We start from the raw sequence: 22,307 nt of genomic DNA, 5'->3' as shown, positions 1-22,307 counted from the left end.
ATTGAAAATACGTCATTTTAAAAAACCGGAGCACATGTTTTTTGAAACAGAAAGACAAGGATGCGCAATGGTTTTGCTCTCTTTGAAATTCATTGAAACTATCTTTGTTTGGTTGTCTCCAAAACATTTTCAGATCATGGTTTGTTTATAAGTTTTATTTAGTGCCCTCCAATTGAATCACACACAACAAAAATCAAACCATTCCTATGCTATATACTATATATATATTTAGTCTGTTTTAATAGTAAACTTTCTTTTTCAATTAGTACACTCTTAATTAACAACTCTCAAATATAAAACATAAATAATATATTCGAAAATTCTTGGTGAGAACAAACTTATGAAATTAAACAATCCATTACACTACATATTGTCGAAAAATAAATTGAAATCTCGCTGCACATTTTCTCCCCCTACGTTTTCTTCTCATGTTGAAATATATTGAAATCACTTAATTATAATATTTAACTAATTCAGAATGCGTTTTTTTCTAATGTTTCTAACTGTTCCTATTTTTTCTTCTGATGCAAACTGTTGCTGACTCACAAAATCCCATGCTTTTTCTTCTCATGATTTGCTTTTTCTTCTCATGATTTTGTTTTGGAGGATAATATCAAAATGAAAAAGACATTCGCTGCAATCCTTTCCTCCTTATAACTTCTGATACAGTTTGTTCCTAACTAACAACATGTGCTATTCTTCCTGATTTTTTGTTAAGAAATAATAGTGAAATTAGGAAATCATCGTTGGACCTGATTTTTTGTCAAGAGATAATAACAAAATGCAACGATTGTAAAGTTGGGAAGCATCAAACATATCCTTTCATAATCCATCAAACCCTACTCGGCAGTTTTTATATAAATAGATACATCAAAACCACCTAGCAGATTCACAGCATATCGTTCACAACATATTTGCTTCTAAACAACCATCTTCCTTTCTTGAGAAACATCCAAACAACAATGTCTATCGTATACACCCCACTGTCAGCTATTTCTGGAGGCAAAAGGAACCTGAAGATGTGTGTGCGGGTTGCTCATATTTGGTTAATTCCAGAAAAAAACGTTCCAACTAACATCATTTTCATGAACATGCTGCTGGTTGATGCAAAGGTTTGTCCAATTTTTCAATGTATTTTTAAAATTAACCACAATAAGTGAGATATGTGAACCTCAAAGAATTCAAACCGTATGAACAGAAGTTATTAATTCAGTCAAAAAAAATTAATCAGTGAGATATTAGCTTATAAAAAAAATAGTCAGATATATTTATAGATTTGTTGTCATTAAATTTATATGTTTGCTACCTCCATGTAATTTATATGTTGTTATTATTTTTGCTTTCAATAACTTGCTTTTAATTAGAAGTATATTATGCCTACCTATCAATTTAACAGAGGCACAATTTATTTATCTTATGGAGTTTGGTAGTCGACAATTTTGGTAAAAGGATTAGAAGTGTTGGATACTTAATTATCATGATTTTCTGCTCTCTTAATTAACAACAAAAGATAGTGACAGAAAAAAATATATAGCTAAAGATGTTAAAAGCAGGAAATACTTATGTTTTGATATTTAATATAGGAAACCCTTCTATTTTAAGCTTGAAAGATATTAAAAGGCCCGTTTTATTTTTTTAGGTGTAATAGAACATGTAAATAGCTAACAGTAGCATATAAGGTTGTGTAATATTGCAATAGTGTTCTTATGTGAATTAACCTAGGGGTCTTAGGGTTCAGACTTATGGAAAGATAATTCCAATAACACTAGGCCATGAAATTGTCACACAAATTATCCTTCTTTATGTTGAGTTGCAAGCCAATAATATAGCACACGTCAATGCAAGCCAAGACAGTTTTGTGTTGTCAAACCTTTGTTCATCTTTGATATGTTTTTTGATTTTTGTTCCTAATGTTTGTCCTTGATTGTGTTTGTGGTTCTTATCGTATTTCATAGTTGATAGTGCATGCAGCTTAGCCTGTTTCATATTTGAAAGTGCCTGCAATATTTGATAGTTGATAGTGCCTGCAACTTATGCATCTGTTTGGTTTAGCCTCTTTTAGATGTCTTGACATAGTTGAGTACTGATTTCCAAATTGTATGTATAATTCATGTGTCGCACCATTTCTGTTTCTAATAAACACTTCTGCATTCTGTAACCAAACTAAAAATGAGATTCTCTTGCGATTGTTTTATCAATAGAAGCACCTGACACTCACTTCTGTGTATGCATCAATTGCCTCTGTTCTTGATCTCGGCCAATTTAGTGGACAGTCATTTCTGTGTATGCATCCCTAATTGTGAAATTAAAAATACTATTTTATTTGCATATCATTAAAACACATAATTACAAGTCAATATAAGATTCAGGTGAAATTGTGGAGGGTGTTGTGTCATGGTAATTTTTTTTTGTAATGAGTGTCATGTTAAATCTAATAATAAGTCTGACCTCATTCTATCTGCAAACCAGTTGCTCAAATAATAACAACATATTTGTTTGCCACGAAAATGTCACATAAATAGAAGAAAAAAAAAACCAATAACATCATATAGTTCCTTTCTACCATATAGTCATTTTACTCATAATTCCAAAAATAGTAGAATCATTACCCATTCGTGGTAAAATTGAGCACAAAATCTGTTAGTTTATAAAAACATTTAAGGATTGACATGTTTGAATTTTTATTTTTTTGATAATTTTTATATGTTTCAATTGTTATTATTGTTGGTATTATTTTGTACTAAACCATTGATCTTCTAATCCCTTAAAAGACGTTTTGTTTTTAATTATATTAGTCACTACGCAAATTACTAGCTCAATTGTTATGAAACTTTTTAAAGTTAAAATAACACAAGAAATGTTTTAGGAACGTCTGCACCATATATGCCACGAAATTGTGTAATAGGGCAATTATGTTACCTTTCTATCGTATAGTACTCTACTCTTTTAATTTTTAATTTTTTTTTATAAATAGTATCACTTTACATAGTTAGTTAGAGCAATGAAAATGTGAAATTTTTGGTACGGTTTACTTATTTTTTTTCCTTTCTATTTTACATGGAATTGTCAACGTGCCTCTATTAAATTAATTTATTAGTTTATTCAACCACGTACTTACTGCTTTTGTTGTCATCTATAGGGTGGACGTATCCACGCCACGGTCAGAAAGGATTTGGTGCCAAAGTTCAGGTCAATGGTTGAGGAAGGTGGTACATATGAGCTTCACAATGCAATCGTCGGTTTTAATGAAGGGAAATATAAGCTAACTTCGCACAAACACAAACTTAGTATGCTGCACAACTCAAGTTTTACCAAAAAAGACTTGCCTACTATTCCTATCAATGTTTTTGAGTTCGTTTCATTCAATGAAATTCTCTCTTCAACTGTCCAGGACACAACTGTTGGTAAGACTTCGATCATGAATGTGTGATGTGCATTACTTATGACTTTATACACTACTTCAGAAAATACTGACAGTTGTTTTTGATTTACTATACATTATATCAGATGTTATTGGTCATGTAATTGAAAAGGGTGATTTAAGGGAGACTGAATACGAGGGCAGGAAGAGCAAAGTGATTGATCTCACTTTGCAAGATTTAGAGTGAGCTTTATCTTTTTATTTGTGCCTCTTACATGTAATACAATTTTGATAGAAATTGTGTGGATTCATTGACTGTTACCTAATTTTTTATTGCAGAAACAATCGTTTGCATTGCTCTCTTTGGGCTGAACATGCTGACAAAATTGTCAGTTGTTTTGTTAACCACGACAACTCTTCGCCTGTTGTATTGATTTTGCAGTTTTGCAAGACACGCAAATATATGGGTATTTCTTGGTTTTTGGTTTCTACTTTTTATTAATATCCACGCATGAAATTGGAAATAATGTTCACTTGATGATCAATTTGTTCAAACTAGGTTCAATGGGAATTGCTAATGCGCTTTTTGGGACTAAGCTCATAATTAATGGCGATTTACCTGATGTTGCTGCTTACATGGAAGGGTAATCATTTACGTTTTTATATAGATCAGAAACTAAAAATTTATGATTGGTGTGAAAGTGTTTTGTAAGACTACCTATATTTTAATTACTACAACAACGAAACCTTTTGCTTCATGAGTTTTGTTCTTTAAATGACATTTGTATACTTTTATCAGCATGAAGAATGCATCAGTCCAATTGACTCAAAGTGTTAGCCAGATTTCCGCAAACAGCTCTGTATCTCTGTCAGATGACTTGCTAAACACACAGAGAATGACGATCGAAAGTATGATCGAGTCAACTCAGGTAACAGTCTTTTAGTAAATTTTTAGTTATTGATATTGATTACTCATTGATATTTATGTTCAAGATTTATATGTAAAAGGCGGTGGAATTTCTTCAGGTGTGTCAAGGTTCGGTACTTGCCACTATATGTGAGATCGAAACTGGAGTTGAGTGGTACTTTCGGTCATGCACCGAGTGTGCTTCACTGGTCACTGTTGATAATGGAATGCTCAGTTGTCGTAGGTGCAAAATTTGCAAAGGCGCTGTACCTAGGTATCTCAATCTTATCCGAATATAATTTTTGATTTTTTTATACATAGTAGTCTATTGATACCGTTAATTATTTGTTAGGTTCAAGCTGCATGTCATTGTGATGGACGATACAGGGTCCACTACCTTTGTCCTGTTTGATCGACAGGTGACACAATTTATTGGGCGTACCGTCGAAGACTTAATCAAAGAACATGATAAGGTAGTGGATAGATACATGTACTACATAGGAGCATTTTTTTTTTCACAGAATTCTCAACTAACATCTTCCAATCTTTCAACAGGGAGAAGGTGCCAGTGAGTATCCTACTGATTTTGATGTGCTCATTGACAAGCAAGTTCTTTTCAAGGTTGAGGTTGGTGAAGGAAATATCCTAAAGAAGTATAGGAATTATGCCGTTAAGAAGGCATCTGATGATGTTGGTGTCATTGAACAATTCATGTCTAAGTATAATTTAGAGGTAGTTCATATGTTATATTACAATCTAATAATTGTTTTAGATTAATGTTTATAAGGAAATCATCCTATAACATTCTATGACTGATTTGTTCTTTTGTTGGTGTATGTGTGATAGAAGCCCGACGATGGACCAGGTGAAGAGCCAAGTGTGGATGGTGTTGCTGCGAACAATAATAATGTTCAGATGGTACTTGATTGATCAGTTACTAATTAAATGCATAAAATTTAATCTATGCGACATTTAAACTAAATTTTTTATGCAAATGTCTGCAGGATTTGCAGGAGGTTCAGGACTCATGCAGCAATACCTATGTGATTGACACACCAACCAGGAAGACAACTCTCAAGAGGTCCTCTGATAGCATTGAATCTGTGGCTGTTGAACATGGTGAAGCTGGTCAGGCATCAGTTACAAAACCGAACAGGTCTGTTCGTGTCAAGATTGAACCTAAAGACACTTAAGCTGTTGGACTTGCTCGAATGCTGGAACTATCTGCTTTGTTATCTACTTTATTCAGTGTCCATGAATCAGACTTTTTAGATTCCGTGTTTTTCCTTTCTGTTTTAAAAATTTGGTTTATATATTTTTTTCATCGTATTTTTGTGTTCGCTGTACTTGCTTAGCTCTGCAAACTTTTAGCAGTACACCTAAATAAAGTTTTGGTTTAAACATGAAGTGCTTTAAATCTAATGTGTCCGGCCTGTAAATTTGTTGGCTGCAACCACTATTTTTTCAATCCACAATTTAGTTCCGGCTTACATGTTAACAACTCTTATTTTATGTGAATAATAACATGTTCCAATGCGGAATTAGTGTGCTATTTATTATATATATATATATATATATATATATATATATATATATATATTTGATTTAGGTTTCTTTGACACACTCTTATAGTGTGAATATGAGTTTGTTTACAAATAGCACGCTGCATAAATGAATGACGTTCTGTCAAAAATTGGACTTCATAGATATTGTCTAATGCTATTAGGAAAAATTTTTCCTAATAACACCGTTGCCTGAACCTCTCGCTGATTTGTATTACTCTGACAATAGAAGAAGCAAGTATTTTATGGAAAATATTCGATCTTTTAACAGTATGTTTGCCTTCACATCGATGGGTGGAAAGATTGACAGCTCTATGAATAGTGGGAACGCTCCTCCGACGTTTGTTCTGAATGGCGAAAACTATCATCGGATTGGTAGTTTGCTGCCAATGGAAGGAGATGTACCAAAGTTTGCTCAATTGTACGTATATGACACCGACAATGAAATCAAGAATAGAATGGCAGCTGTGGGGTAAAATGTTTTATACTTTGCTCATTCCGATATTTATTTTTCATTCCACTCTATGGAGTAAAGCTTTCATACCGTAAATATTGATATTTGGCTTTTGTTTGTAGGATGGATGACGACAATGATTCGATGAAATCGTCAATTGTTACTGACCTTAGAGACATTCTTGATGATGTCAATTCCTACGCCAAACAGTATAGAACTGCAAGAGATACTTTGAAGGCGAGAAATGCCCCTACTGTCAAGCTAAGAATATTAGGCAAGAGAAATCGGGATGGTCGGAGGTATAATTTGCCTACAGCTTCAGAGGTTGCAGCTTTGATAGTCGGAGACTTTGATTCTTCTGATTTTGAAAGAGATGTTGTTGTCGAAGAAAGATCTGGTACTTTGAAGAGAATTTCGATTCTTGAGCCATCTTACTTACCGTTGCAATATCCGCTTTTGTTTCCAAGAGGTCAGGATGGTTATCGAAAATATATCAGGTACAATGAAACATCGAAGAAGTCACAGATAAAAAGGCTATATGTCACTCTATTAGAATGGATGGCTTATATGATCCAGCATCGAGAAAGGATTTATTCAACTATTGTTTTTTCAAGGAGGTTGCTCCACCAATTTTTAGTCGACGGGTTCAGTATGATAGAGTATGCCAGATTAAGATATGCAAGAGATCATCAAAAAGAGTTAAGGGCGCATATGTATAAAGGATTAACCGAAGCACTTCTAAGAGGAGAGACAAATCCGGCTACTACTGGAAAAAGAGTTATTCTGCCCGCGACTTTTGTTGGTGGTCCACGGTACATGATCCAAAACTATCAGGATGCAATGGCTATCTGTGGATGGATTGGATATCCCGATCTGTTCATCACGTTTACTTGCAATCATAAATGGCCGGAGGTTGTTGATTTTCTCAAATTGCATAATCTAAAACCAGCAGATAGACCAGATTTGTCTTGCAGAATTTTCAAGTTAAAACTCGATCATCTCATAAAGGAGATCAAGAAGGGCCAAATATTTGGAGAAGTCCGGGCAGGTGAGTAATCTATACACTAAAGTTTTGGTCCCAACTGTAGCATTTTATTTATATATGTTATGTTCCGTTGTAAGGAATTTGAAGTTGCTTTCTATTGCTACTTCATCACTGTATTACAGTACACGATGCAAATTCTAAAATGAATTTCAATTAATTCCATACGGCACATTGGTGAAATAGTATGTCAATCCATGTCGTATATTATGCATCTACCATGTAAATATAATGTGTATTATAGATATTTTATAACCAATATTCAATAGTTATCCACGACTCCCAAATTATATGACATTTGTGCAATACTTTATTTCTTACATTAATTTACCATTAAGTTAACTTATTTAGAGCTTCTCTGTTATGTGTGCAGTTATATATACTATTGAATTTCAAAAACGTGGGCTACCTCATGCACACATACTGGTGTTTTTGAAGCCAAGTTATCGTTGTAAGAAGCCTGAGGATCTTGACAAGATTATATCAGCAGAGATTCCAAACAAAGATACAGATGTGGAGTTATTTAATATAGTGACTACGCTAATGATTCACGGCCCATGTGGTGACCAGAACACAAGTTCACCTTGCATGCTAAAAAATAAATGTACCAAACACTTTCCAAAGAAATTTGTGGACCAAACCGTGATCGATAAAGATGGATATCCAGTTTACAGAAGAAGGGACAATGGAGTTTATGTAAAAAAAGGAGAGTGTTTTGCAGACAACAGGTTTGTTGTGCCGTATAATAGAACACTACTCTTGAAGTACAATGCTCATATCAATGTCGAGTGGTGCAACCAATATCGTTCTATCAAATACCTTTTCAAATATGTGAACAAGGGACATGATCGCGTCACCGCAAACTTTTATAGTGGTGGAGGTGAAAGTGATTTGGATGAGATAAAAATGTATTATGATTGTCGGTATTTGTCCGCGTGTGAAGCTGCCTGGAGAATATTCGCTTTTGACATACATTACAGAGAACCTTCGGTTGAACGGTTAAATTATCATTTAGAAAATGAGCATTCAATTATGTATGAAGAGAACGAGGATATTGAAGAAGTTGTAGAGCGATCGCATAGAAAAACTACAAAGTTTTTGGCCTGGATGAAAGCAAATCAAAAGTATCCAGAAGCAAGAAATATGACGTACAATCAATTCCCGACGAAATTCGTGTGGAAAGCAACGGATCATGAATGGACTCCTAGGCAAGTTGGTTTTTCGATAGGAAGGGTCCATTTTGCTCCACCAGGTTCCGGCGAAAGGTTTTACCTGAGAACTCTCTTAAACTACATCAAAGGTCCGACATCTTTTGATGACATCAAGACGGTCAACAGTGTAAAATACAATACTTTCAAGGAGGCCTGCTACGCTATGGGATTACTCGATGATGACAAGGAGTTTATAGACGCGATAATGGAAGCAAGTCTTTGGGGCACTGGCACTTATTTACGTAGACTCTTTGTAGAATTGATGGTATCTGATCAATTTGCCAGACCAAATGTTGTCTGGAATTCTACATCTGCAAGTTTAATTGATGACATTCTCCACAAACAGAGGCGGGTGCTTCGAGCTCCAGGTTTATTTTATTGCTAATTTATTATTTTTAATTACTTAATAATTATGTTTATCCATTCTTCCTCCTCAAATAATTTTCCATCTCTGACAATACATGCATTTGTCTTTATACGAAAGTAACTACCGTTGTTTACTCAAATTACATGCAGTGATATTGGTAAATCTAATAGTGATTTTGTGTTTCTGCTAAATAATTATTCTAATGACAATTTACATTAATTATGAATGAAGAACTATTTATAACATAAGTGTTTATTGTCTGAAGTTGAAAAAAATAAGCTCTATTCACTGCATTCATACGTATGTTTATTTATAAAAATTACATGAACATGGCTGTTTTTTCCCCGTATATATTTTCGACATACAATTCCTGCTGATTTTTAACAACCTTGATTTCTCTACCAGATTTACGGTTGACTGATGAGCAGTTGGAGGCGTATGCATTGGCCGAGCTAGAAACGTTGTTGCAGAGTTTTGGGAAGAGTTTGTCTGATTTTCCTCCAATGCCAACAGCCGATGCATCGTTGGTCACTGATGTCGGAAATAGATTGATTTATGATGAGATGAATTATAATAAGTCTTTACTAGCTGCTGAACATGCCCAGTTGATGTCGACCATGACTTCGGAGCAACGTAATGTATATGATACAATCATTACAAGAGTCAGGGAAGACAAGCCTGGGTTTTTTTTTCTGTATGGTTATGGTGGTACGGGGAAGACATTTATTTGGAGGGCATTGTCAGCTGCATTGAGGTCTGAGGGTGAGATTGTTTTGGCATGTGCATCCAGTGGGATTGCTGCCTTGCTTATACCCGGTGGAAGAACTGCACATTCAAGATTCGGTCTCCCTTTTATAATCGACGAGACCTCAATGTGTGGAGTTACTCCAAATACACCGTTGGCGTCGCTGGTAATTAAGGCTAAACTTATCATATGGGATGAAGCGCCAATGATGCACAGGCATTGTTTCGAAGCACTGGATAGATCCTTGAGAGATGTTCTAAAGACCGTAGATGAGAGAAATAAGGACATACCGTTTGGTGGTAAGGTTGTTGTCTTAGGTGGAGATTTCAGACAAATATTACCGGTCATGCCCAAAGCTACCAGGCCAGAGATTGTCTACGGTACAGTTAACTCATCTAATTTATGGAGGTACTGTGAAGTCCTTACTCTTACAAAAAATATGAGGGTTTTAAGTGGCGCATCTGAAGCAGACATTGAAGAGAGGAAGTTGTTTTCTGACTGGGTTTTAAGCATTGGGGATGGTACAACTGGGGTAATCAATGATGTCGACATATCCGTTGAAATCCCGTCCGACTTGCTTATTCCAAGTTCAGGTAATCCTATTGCATCTATTGTTGAAAGCACTTACCCAAATTTGTTAGGAAACATTGGTAAATCAGAATATTTTCAAAGTAAAGCAATATTGGCACCAAAGAATACAATTGTTGATCAGGTTAATGATTATGTGTTAGACTTGATTCCTGGTGAGGAGAAAATTTATTTGAGTTATGATACACCTTATCATAAAAACCTAGGCGGTGACGCACTAGACGACATCCACACGCCTGAATTTCTCAACACCATTGTTGCCTCCGGATTGCCAAACCATAGGATTCGATTGAAAGTAGGAGTACCTGTGATGTTATTGAGGACCATAGATCAAAATTTGGGCTTATGTAACGGTACAAGATTGATTATTACAAAGATGGGTAAATTTGTGCTCGAGGCAGAAATAATATCTGGGTCTAATATAGGTGAAAAGGTGTTTATTCCAAGGTTATCGCTAGAACCGTCTGATACTAGAATTCCGTTCAAGTTTAAACGAAGGCAGTTTCCGTTGTCTGTCTCATTTGCAATGACTATTAACAAGAGTCAGGGTCAGTCTTTGAAAAATGTTGGTGTCTATCTACCGACACCTGTTTTTTCACATGGACAATTGTACGTCGCAGTATCGAGGGTTACTTCGAGGGATGGTTTAAAGATGTTGATCAATGACGAGGACGGTCAAGATACTAATGTGACATCAAATGTGGTCTATAAAGAAGTTTTCCGTAATGTGTAGCACTTGGTTTTGTAGTCATGTTTTTATTGCATTTTGGTACTATTTTTATGTCGACAGACGTTGGATTTTCTTTTTTCAATAAACTATATCATTAAATTTATATGTCATGTTACCGTAACAGGGTTGATGTCGTGTAAATTGTTTAATGTGGTGCATTACAAAGGTTTCTGACGATTTATTTTATGAATTGAATTATACTATTTTTTGGTTCCAAGTAAAATGATCCCTTTCACATTTGCGCTTTAATTTTTCTTTTGTATGACCCGTGCGGAAGCACGGGTCGAATGTCTAGTTACCATATATAGTAGTAGTTCGACCAAACCCTACTCCTTTTAAACCCTACTCGCCCCTTCACTCAAAACAACAGAAAAACCTTGGATGCTATCGGCAACTTGTTTGATGAAGGAACAAACAAACCATGATAATGAACGTGATTGATTAATGTAAGTCTCATTAGTGACATCCATTTTTTCCTAAATCATTCATCATATATTTCTTGACGCATATATTTGTTTTAATAATTATTTCAATCTTCACCCTAAATCATTCATCATACTAACTGGTTTTAATCATGTTAGCATGAAGATCCTATGATACAAGTTAACGTTATTTGAATTTATAAGAACCTAATGATCCTATGATACAAGTTTATGTTATATGTTTATATGCATTACACAGCATGAAGATTTTTGATTAAAATTGTCTCATGAAATATTGATATTTTACTATTTGCAGTTTACGTTAGCAGCCCACAAGAGCTTTAGAATTTAAAAGAAGAGCAATTCATATAAGGATTTTGATTTAATTCTCAGGTACATTATTTTTTTTTTTTTTACAGAAGAGCAATTCTTTGGGGTTACAGGTTTGAAGTTCAGTTCAATTGGATTTTGAGGTCATTTCAATACTTTCTTCTTTCGAGTTTATGCTTCTTCATTTCTTCATTTATGTGTTTTAAATTTTATTTACTTTTTCCATTTTTCCCCAAAATGTTTTCCCACTGTTCTGTTTACATTTCTTCTAGGTTTTCCTTTATTTGTTTACATTTTGTCTACAACTGTGGTTTTCCTTCTAGGTTTTCCTTCATTTATTTACATTTCTTCTAGGTTTTCCTTTTATGTTTCCATTTATGTGTGTGCATAAAAAGGACATTTTTCACTAGACTGAATAGGCGCCATTCTCCATCCCCACACTTTTCTATTTGTTTGTCCAATCTCTGTATATTTGTATGTTTCGATATAAGTTTCATTCAATTATACAATATGGTTATCAATCGCTTTATCCCTAAAGCCACATTTTTTTTCTGTGTTGGCTTAATGGAACATTTGGTTCTATAATAGACCCCAAGTTTCATTTAACAAAAGATGATTACGGTCTATAAAAAGAGATATTGAGAAATGCTGCAAAGGGCTTGAAAATAAGGATATCCAAGTTAAGGAACTCGAGTCTAAAAGTAATATACTTGATGGTCAAGTACACGAGTATGAATCAACAAAAGGTGAATTTGAAGGTCGAGTGAATGACTTTGAATTAGAGAAAACGAATATGAGAGCCAACAAAAGGAGTCATGAATCAAAATAAAAGGAAATTGAAGGTAAAGTGAGGTAGTTCCAATCAAAAGAGGAGGATTTTAAAGGTCAAGTGAAAGTGTTTGAAGCAAATGAAGAGGAATTTGAAGGGAAAATGAAGTAGTTCCAATCAAAAGAGAAGGAATTCGAAGATCAAGTGAAAGTGTTTCACTTGACCAACAAATTCCTCCTCTTTTGACCGGAACTCCTTCATTTTTACTTTGAATTCCTCTTCCTTTGTTTTAAACACTTTCACTTGACCTTTTCAAAAAAAAAAAAATCTTTTGATTCAAACTCCTTTTTTGGCTCCCAAAATTTGTTGTTACTGATTCGAAGTCCATCACTCGACCTTCAAATATTTATTAATTCAAACTCCTTTACTAGACCATCGTGTATTTTTTTTTAGACTTAATTTCCTTAACTTGGTCTCCTTATTTTCAAGCCCTTTGCAACACTTCTCCATATATCCATTTATGGACCGCAAGCGCCTTTCTTTACTTCTCCCTTTCAGTTCCATTCGTCAGTTTCATTAATCGCTCTTGAAGATCCTATGATATATATGAATCCACCATGAAATGTTTGCATATTGTTATTTTCATTTTACATTAGTAAGCCCCCACACAAGAAAATCAAAATGGTGGAAAAGAAAACTCTAAAAAGTTATATGAAGGGGAGAACAAACAAGTAAAAGACTAGAGTGGTCCTATATTTTAACAGATGAGCCATCCTTTTCGGTTTGGAGTTCACTAGGATTTTGAGGTCAGTCCAATAATTTCTTCTTTTATCTACAAGTTTATGCTTTTGCATATTTTAATCTTTGTGTTTTCAATATGGTTGTAACGTTATAATATAATATTTCCTTAGTTGAAACTTTAATATTGCTATGGAATTTCTTTCATCCCATCCTCAATAACATTGCTTTCATTCTTAAATCTGTTTATTACTATTCCCAAAATATAAACACATATAAACATATTTTTTATGTAATAGAACTACTACCAAAGAACAAAATAAACATAGTAAATATCATAATTATATTTCTATAAACTACTCCTCTATGGTAATTAGAAACCCCCTAAAGATGAAACGGGGATCAAAAACAAAGAAAATTGAAAACAGAGCTAAAAACTCATGTTTCATTGGGTATAATATATTGAATAAAATTAGAGAGGGTAGGTACTATAGTTGAGCAATCACCATCACCATGGCCATTGTTGGTTTTGATCAATCACATCATATAATATTGCAGCTGAAAGTGTTCTCATCACTGAAAGCATGTGAGTAAGGATCTGGAGGAGGATAAGGGTAAGGAGGATAAATGTAATTCACCTCAGGAGGTGACCTTGCATACATCATTGGCTGCTGAAATCTTTGATCATTTTCCAGGCCCGTTGAGTATGCCAATGGGTGGTGGAGGTAATAATGTGGGACCAATGAGTATGCCAATGAACCAAATGGGTGGCAACATTCCCGCTGTTCAAGGTCTACCGGTAGGCGGACGAGGATACTTTCAAGGCGGTGGTGGTCCAGGCCCGGAAATGATGCAGGGGAATCCTTATCAACAACATCAGCAACAACAACAACAACAGCAACAATTAATGTTGCTGATGTTGCCATCATTTCCGGGCCTGAACCACCACCGCCTTGAAAGTATCCTCGTCCGCCTGCCGGTAGACCTTGAACAGCGGGAATGTTGCCACCCATTTGGTTCATTGGCATACTCATTGGTCCCACATTATTACCTCCACCACCCATTGGCATACTCAGCGGGCCTGGAAAATGATCAAAGATTTCAGTAGCCAATGATGTATGCAAGGCCACCACCTGAGGTGAATTACATGTATCCTCCTTACCCTTATCGTCCTCCACATCCTTACTCACATGCTTTCAGTGATGAGAACACTTCCAGCTGCAATATTATGTGATGTGATTCTTCACAACCAACAATGGTCATGGTGATGGTGATTGTTCAACTATAGTACCTACCCTCTCTAATTTTATGCAATATATTATACCCAATGAAACATGAGTTTTTTAGTTCTGTTTTCAATTTTATTTGATTTTGATCCCCGTTTCATCTTTAGGGGGTTTCTAATTACCATAGAGGAGTAGTTTATAGAAATATAATTATGAATGATATTTACTATGTTTATTTTGTTCTTTGGTAGTAGTTCTATTACATAAAAAATATGTTTATGTGTTTATATTTTGGGAATAGTAATAAACAGATTTAAGAATGAAAGCAATGTTATTGAGAATGGGATGAAAGAAATTCCATAGCAATGTTATTTCCAGGTTGTCACAGCCATTAGGATAAAACTTGCACTTCAATTGGTGCATTCTAGTTACAATATGTTGTTTAATGAAGTATTGTCAATGGATGCAAGTTATTGGATAGATCAGGAAAAGAGAAGGAGAACTTTGGTGAAAGTTTGATGAATTATGTTGTCGTGTTACTAGCTGCTTTTATATGTTTTGTTTCTATCTACTTCGAGACAATTTTACAGTTTCTGCATGTTTTGTTGCTTTCTACTTCGAGAAAATTCTACAGTTTCTGCAATTCTTGATTAAGACAATATGTTTGGTTTGGATAGGTTGATGGATAATCTATACTATGGATGCGTTTTGGATAATCTATAACTCGTTGTCCATTACTGGTTTTAAAATTGTGAAGGAGGAGAGGGAAAGGTGGAGTAAGATTGCTCACATCCCTGCCATAGTTATCGATGACAATGAATCGATCACAAAAGTTTCATGTCTAGGTGAGTTTCTGAAACACTTTTTTTTTATTTAATTTCTTTCGTATTATGTGTCAGAAATACAATATTATATGCTAACTCATTTATTTTTAGACATAGAATTAAAAGTTGTGTCACCCCTGATTGTGACAAGCCAAATTTGCATGTATGAACTGCAACCAAATCCAGTAAATGTTGTACTGATGAGGAACAGATGAAAAGGAGAAACAGCAACTGACTGCAAATATGTTAGGTACTTCATATATATTTGAATGAGTTGGTTTTAATGCGTTGGTACTTCATATCAAGCTTTTGTAACTCTAGTTAAATTCTTCTCAATATATTAGCCTAAAGGCTATCTTTTATGCATTTCCACGGTTCCTTAAGGTGATTAGCTTTCTACCCTTCACTCTCATATATGACATAAGATGTAGCTACTTTTTATCATCTTTTTTTCTTCTTCATATTTTTTAAATATATGGAAATTTTTTATAAATGTCTGAATTCCATCCTAGGAATAATTTAGGATAACTCAGATTATATTACACGTGTTTGTCCAACTTTTATCATCTCTCCTAGGTTTTGCAACTCACCACTGCATCCATGATCCAACCTTTATTGGTCATGGTCAACAAGTTTATTATAGTCTCTTAGTAAATACTGATCAACTCCATCATTTGTGCCTAAAAATTTCATTTGCTTCTGTTTACTGCTTTGTACTTCTGAAAAAATGAACACAATCAAACTTGACGGTGTATCTTATTTATTTTAATTTAGGTTTGTATCTACTGCTCAACTTGAGGTAGATTCGTCCAACGGTTTTCTGCCCAAATCTGAATGATTTCCGGGAATATCCAAGCATTCGTAGAGAAATCCTCAACAATAGTCATGGAACATGCATCCTATATTTTACACATCCCGAAAATAATCATCCAAACCATGAAAGAACGATCATCCACACCTTGAGAGAACAAGAGTTTAGTTGAGTATAGCGACTATCTACCAATTTCTGTTTGAGAAATTGCAGAACCATATTCTTTTCGCTGATTCCAAAAATTTATTGAAGTTTGAAGCCTTTACTTGACCTGTAAAGAGGACAAGAGTTTAATTATAGTGACCATATGTCACAATACAATCATTGCTATGTGGAAGAAGATGCAAGATGAAGAAATGGCCTGCATGTGAGTTTGTTAATACAGTTCCATTGTTATGAGAAAACTGTATAGAAAACTTGCATATGCAGAAAGGTTACATGTGCCTCATTTAAATGGTGAAAATAATAATAATAAACACCGTGTAATTCATGTTAGACATAAGATCGTTGGAGAAATGAGAATCGATATATATATATATATATATATATATATATATATATATATATTTTGATATTCTGATTTATTCCTAAAGCCTTTTTTTATGGTTTAATTGAACATTTGGTTCTATATTTAATATGTTTAGAGTAGCCACCGCTAGTTTTAACAATTAAGAGCCTTATTGTTGTTAGCGATCTTGTCAATGTATTGGTGTATTTTTTTTTATTTTATTTTTTTGAACTCCAAATGTGTTATTAACGTATGTAGGAAGTTTAGAGAAATGAGACTAAAGAAAACCAATTCAATAAGGTTTAGGGGAAGAAGACCAATAGACTTTCCCATGGGTAGTTGTTAAACAGTATATATCTATATTTCTCCTTCTGTTAAGCTTCAAGTTTGGCTTTGCAACATGTAGTGCAATTGATTGATAAAATATCGAGATAGTTATGTAGCGATTGAGTCTTAAGAAAATCAGAAAATAAATTATTTGTAGCTTCTAAGTATTGAGATTCTTCCAATTTAGTAACATTTGTTGTCTTGTTTACATGAGGTTGCTGCTTGAATGTTCCCCCCATATCATCTCCCTTCTCAATCATTTTCAGAGAATCATCACCGATAGACAGTTAATTTCTCAAGAGGTTTTGAAAGCTTAAATTTGGCATGGTGATCAGACTCAAAATGCAACCATAGTTCCTCCATATTTACAAATTATTCACCACAGAATACATAGTAAAAGCAAAAGTGTTCAACGTAGTTCAAACATATTTGCATTCAAGAATTTTCTAATGAACAAACACTTCGCAATCATTGGAATGAAAATAAAATAAAAAGGAAGAACAATGGTTATTTTGGAGATAATGCTTGTGACATTTTTTTGGTTTTGGAATCACATGATCAGAAGAGACACCGTGTGAAATTTGATAAACACTACTTGCTTTTACCATGAATTCCTTTCGGTGGATATTTTGGAAATATGGACGAATTATGATTGCATGCTAAGTCAGTTCACTCAGCTGTATTTAAGTTTTCAAAAACATCGTGAGAAACTAACTTTGTCTACCGGAGATGATTCTCTGAAAATGATTCAGGAAGGAGATGATATGGGGGAACATTCAAACATCAACCTCATGTAAACGAGACAACAAATGTTACTGAATTGGAAGAATCTCAATACTTAGAGTATCAAATTAAAATATGCAGAAACATAAACTTGTAGATAAAAGAAGAAATTATTGGATTGACCTCAAAATCCTAGCGAGCTGAACTGTTGGAACACTAGTTAATTCTAGTGAGAAAAATTGGAAATAAAACACTATGAAAGAACTAGTGTGTGGGTGTGACTTAAAAATGTCCCACATTGGAGAGTCACCCCAACTAGTAAGTGTTTATATATGGGTAAAGAGACCTCCAAGAGTGTGCCCTTGGGGTACCCAATTTTGTGAACGGGTGAACGCTTACAAAATATATATATCACGCGTGCGACGCCGCCAACGCCGCCGTCCGTCCGACCGGCTTCGTCGTGGATTAAAAAATTTGTTAATATATATTTTTTGTCACTTGAAAATGTTAAATTAATTTTTCATTATACGAAAGCGTTACGCGTAACAAATGAGTGTGTTACGATCCGACCCGATTCAAAACGCGTATCCAGAAACTTCCGGATATATTCAATTAAGAAACAAAACGTGTTTGCTTAATGATTAAGCATACTTAATCCCCAAGTCACGCGTAAAACGCGTTTGTTTAAGGATTAAGCATCCTTAATCCCCAAGTCACTCATTTTTGTTACGAACTCTGCCTATAAAAGGAAAGCTCGCCCCACTCATTCAACACACCAAATCTCACAGTTGATGCTTCCTGTGCGATTTCTCTCTTCTCCCTTCGATTTGTGTTAACGAATCGTTCTTCTTCTTCTACTCCTTTCTATCCCGTCGGTTTCGAATAGAGCGGTTACGTACCGTATCGAGTGGCTTTGATCAAACGATTGAACCATATTCTGAGGTGTAATTCTCGAACGACTATATACTGTGCAGCGTATACTCGTAACAGTGATCTGGGCTGTTTTATCCTGGAGACGGCGTGGTTGTTAGTCTACCTTGCACAACTTGGGTAGTTCCGCGAAACGTCTTAAAGAAAGCGATCTGGTCGTTACCCACCCAGTAATTTCGTTCGGTATAATTTTCTTTTTTTTTAAATTCGAAAAACAACATGAACTCCATACCTACAACCGAAAAGGATGCCTGTTTTGTTAAAATATAGGACTATTATAGTCTTTCACTCGTATGTTATCAACTTTTGTATAACGTTTTTTAGTTTTCTTTTCCAGCTTTTGATTCTCTGTATGAGGGCTTACTAAAGTAAAATGCAAATAACAATATGCAGATATTTCATGGTAGGATCTTCATTGTAAAATAGATGGGGAAACATCCATGCAGTATCCTCATGTAACCAAGACCATATGTGTTGCAGTGTTAGAATAGTCCCAATGCTGATTTGGCAGCTTTAGCTTGACAGGATCCCGTCTCGTTTGAATCCTTTCAAGCGGAGGATGATAGCTGATCCAACAAACATCTCTTGTGAGCTTTGTGGGGTTTTAGTCGGTTGATCACTTGTTTTTCACCTAACGGGTAGCGTCCTTGATATGGTACATAGTGTATAGATGGTTAGGGTTTATTTTGATATGGCATGCAACTATGTAGTCGATCTTGAAAGCCTGAAACAACCTTATTTTTTTTTGGTAAGCTGGTTGATGTTGAGCATCTGGTTGAGAGGATCCTTTTCCAATTTTGGAAATGGTTCATCAATAAACGCTCTAGGCATTGTTGTTTTCTTTAGAAGTAGAAGGTGGAGTTGATATGTGCCTTTTGGTGGTTTTGGTGGTTCCCATATTTCAGGTTCTACCTTTTGGAGGGTTCCTTATCTACTGCCTCTACGGGAGTGGTATGTGGACAAGTTGGTGTCTTAGTTTGTATAAATTTTCCGTTTTGAACCTTGGTGTTTTGGAGACCTCAGGTTGTATTATCTCTGTGGTGTGCCACTTTTTCTATATAATATATTCTATTTGCCATTAAAAAAAAAGAAATTGTTGTTAGTCACCTTTTTATTTTTCAAAAATATATATGATATGCACTGCAAAACAAACGGTGATTAGGCACCCTAAATTAGCCACATATCAATTTTACCGTAGCAAATAGTAAAGACATCCAAATTTGATAGGGTCATTCCGGTGGCTATTAAACACAATCTTTTTTACGTGAATCATCCATTTTACCAAAACAATTGTCTCACTTTTTTAACTCTTCCTCCATCGTTTTTATTTTTATTCTTCTTTTTGTAATAAAAATAACAATAATGGTGGAAGAGTGAAGAAGTGAATGAGATTGTTTTGGGGAAAGGATGATTCGCGAAAAAAAGATTGCGTTGAATACCCATCAAAGTGATCGTATCAATTTTGGATGTTTAATACTTGCCACAGTAAATGAAAATGTGGGTAATTTAAGGTGCATAATCACCGTTTTTTGTAGTGGACCCATAAATACATGGGCTCAACTTTTCATTGACTTTCTAAGATACTCATCACATATGTTGCAATTTTGAATTCAGAAATACCTAATTTCCTAATTCACAGAGAAATACCTAGTAGGAGAAGAAAATACATGGACAATATTGAACATATTCCCTAATTCATCGCATATGTTTACTCGTTGTGACATATTTCTCTAGGGAACCTGTAAATACTTTTGCTACGAAAAAAGGTCGGGATAAGAAACGTTCAATTTTTCATGCTTTTGCTACGGTTATAGGAGTATTGAGTCTCAATTCGTGTCGGTTCATAATACTATTACTATATAATTATGTGTAGTAAACTATCAATAAATTTTAAAGAAAGATATTTTTTTTTACTAAAATTTTGAAATACAACTTAAACTTAATTAGCAAGAACTATATATTTACTTCCAACTGCTTAAGGCTTTGTTTGGAATGTTTAAAACGGACGGAACAAAGTAGAATGAAATGGAATGGAATGGAGTGGAGTGGAGATTCTATTCCACTGTTTGATATTTTATGACAGAATGGATTAGAGTTCTCATCCCATAGTTTGGAAACTATAGACATGTTATAACTTTTTCATTCCATATTTACCCTTGTTTAATATGGGTTCATTTCTTGCATCTTCGTGTGTATACCCTTCGTAACAATCAACATTACACAACATTGTTATCTATATATCTTTGTAAAGGAAACTTGAGTTGTTCTCATGCAAGCTTTGTGATGATGTGGCACTCTAGAAAAGCTTCATATCATCTCTTAAATGACTCTACAAAAAGTAATCTCTATCTCTGAAAACCTTACAACTCTCCATTATATCAATTAATTGAAAAAACTTAATGCTTCTTATCACTTCAACCTTTAAACTACAATTTGATTCATATTCCTTAACTTATATTCCTTAAATTCATTCATTCATTGTATTATTACTTAGTTATAATTTTATTGATAAGAATTGTCATTGTTTTTTTCTATTCATATTCATGATCATTGTGTGTATAAATATGTGGTGAGACTTTGTGAACTTTTTATCTTACCCTCCATCCTAAAAAAATGAGTGTCATAAGAAATTAGGAAAAATGAAGTAGGAAGATAGGGCTGAATTGTGGAGTTTTGGATCATCATCTTTTTCAAATAATTGTTGAATGATACTTTTCAATTTTGTATGATAGTTTTTGTTTCTCTTTCCTATTCTTCCCATATGTTTCGACTATTTATTGGTTTTTGTAGCAGGTCTTGCAGATTCAAGTTACTAGATCATATAGATTTGTCAAATATTTCAACTTTTATTTTTTTTATTGATATAATGTTTATTAGTCTATTTTTTTTTTATCTTTCTTTCATAATTTTTTTCATCATTTAATATATATGAAAAAGAAATCAAATGTAGAGGAAATGATGAGACAATAGATTAATTTAACAAATGGTTAAATTGTAGAGAAATTACATAATTGAGAGTAACTTCTGTGTTTGCATTGTATACTTCATAGTGGTGTGACTATTTTTTTAATTTATTTATTTGGCAAAGTGGTGTGACTATTATTTATCCCTTTTAAATTTGCTTTTTAGAAGAATTATTGAAGAGTTAAATTGAAACACGCTCTAAATTATGCTTGAGTTATCCTTAAATTTACTCCAAACATTTTTTGTGTCTATACTTAAGCCGACTTAAATTTTTGAATGATTTTTCTAGGTCTAAAGTTCACACACAAAAAAAAGTTTAAAAATTTAAAATTAAAAATATAAAAAGTTCACGCACAAAAAATAAATTAAAAAAATAGATTTCTAGGTCTAAAGTTTTGTTACTTGTCTTTTTTCTACGGGAAAAAAATTGCTACTTATATCTTGACCTTTTAGTGTTTAAAAATATTCATATTTAATTCATTAGAAAAAGAATCGAAATTTTTGTGAAGGAAAATTTTATTATATTTTAAACATGATTACAAAAGTATTTAAAAGTTTACAAGTATTTCAAATAATAAAAAGTTGGTGAGAACAAACTACACAAGTAAATATTTAGTTAGTTCCTTACCAACACTATTGGATAAAAGACACTTTGAAGTTTATAAATAACATGATACTACACCTTTTGTCGGATGTGGGACTATTTAGTTTTCCTTACACTATTCACATTCTTCTCTCAAAGGCTAAATTTTAAGAAGAAATTGCCAT

The 22,307-nt window shown here is 34.0% G+C and overlaps 2 protein-coding genes and 1 long non-coding RNA gene across 8 annotated transcripts; all 3 read left to right on the top strand.

Moving 5' to 3' along the window:
- Positions 1–67: 67 nt before the first annotated feature.
- On the top strand, positions 68–11,001 carry LOC146915985 (uncharacterized). Its single transcript, XM_085721507.1, has 6 exons — positions 68–139; positions 866–916; positions 5,995–6,302; positions 6,407–7,332; positions 7,700–8,905; positions 9,310–11,001. The coding sequence occupies exons 1-6, from the start codon at positions 68–70 to the stop codon at positions 10,968–10,970; spliced, it is 4,224 nt and encodes a 1,407-aa protein (XP_085577633.1). The 3' UTR covers positions 10,971–11,001.
- Positions 963–5,655, top strand: LOC146915986 (replication protein A 70 kDa DNA-binding subunit B-like). The gene is made up of 11 exons (XM_085716754.1): positions 963–1,112; positions 3,140–3,404; positions 3,508–3,604; positions 3,701–3,828; positions 3,921–4,005; positions 4,161–4,290; positions 4,388–4,542; positions 4,621–4,741; positions 4,824–5,000; positions 5,115–5,186; positions 5,273–5,655. The coding sequence occupies exons 1-11, from the start codon at positions 963–965 to the stop codon at positions 5,459–5,461; spliced, it is 1,569 nt and encodes a 522-aa protein (XP_085572880.1). The 3' UTR covers positions 5,462–5,655.
- A 307-nt stretch (positions 11,002–11,308) lies between the features above and the next one.
- On the top strand, positions 11,309–16,572 carry LOC146915984 (uncharacterized). Of its 6 annotated transcripts, XR_015014827.1 has the most exons (7): positions 11,310–11,413; positions 11,706–11,782; positions 13,145–13,294; positions 15,130–15,297; positions 15,388–15,526; positions 15,853–15,926; positions 16,051–16,572. It is a non-coding gene; the product is annotated as an uncharacterized LOC146915984 (long non-coding RNA). The 6 variants fall into 6 exon arrangements; XR_015014828.1 differs by lacking the exons at positions 11,706–11,782; positions 13,145–13,294 and adding an exon at positions 11,809–11,862 and having other exon boundaries at positions 11,309–11,413; XR_015014824.1 differs by lacking the exon at positions 13,145–13,294 and having other exon boundaries at positions 11,311–11,413; positions 11,706–11,862.
- The last annotated feature ends 5,735 nt before the right edge of the window (positions 16,573–22,307 follow it).

This window comes from Medicago sativa, chromosome 6 (assembly GCF_051527215.1).
Source record: "Medicago sativa cultivar Bolivia chromosome 6, Bolivia_mono, whole genome shotgun sequence".
NCBI classification, from domain to species: domain Eukaryota; kingdom Viridiplantae; phylum Streptophyta; class Magnoliopsida; order Fabales; family Fabaceae; genus Medicago; species Medicago sativa.
This window is presented reverse-complemented; position numbering and strand designations above follow the sequence as displayed.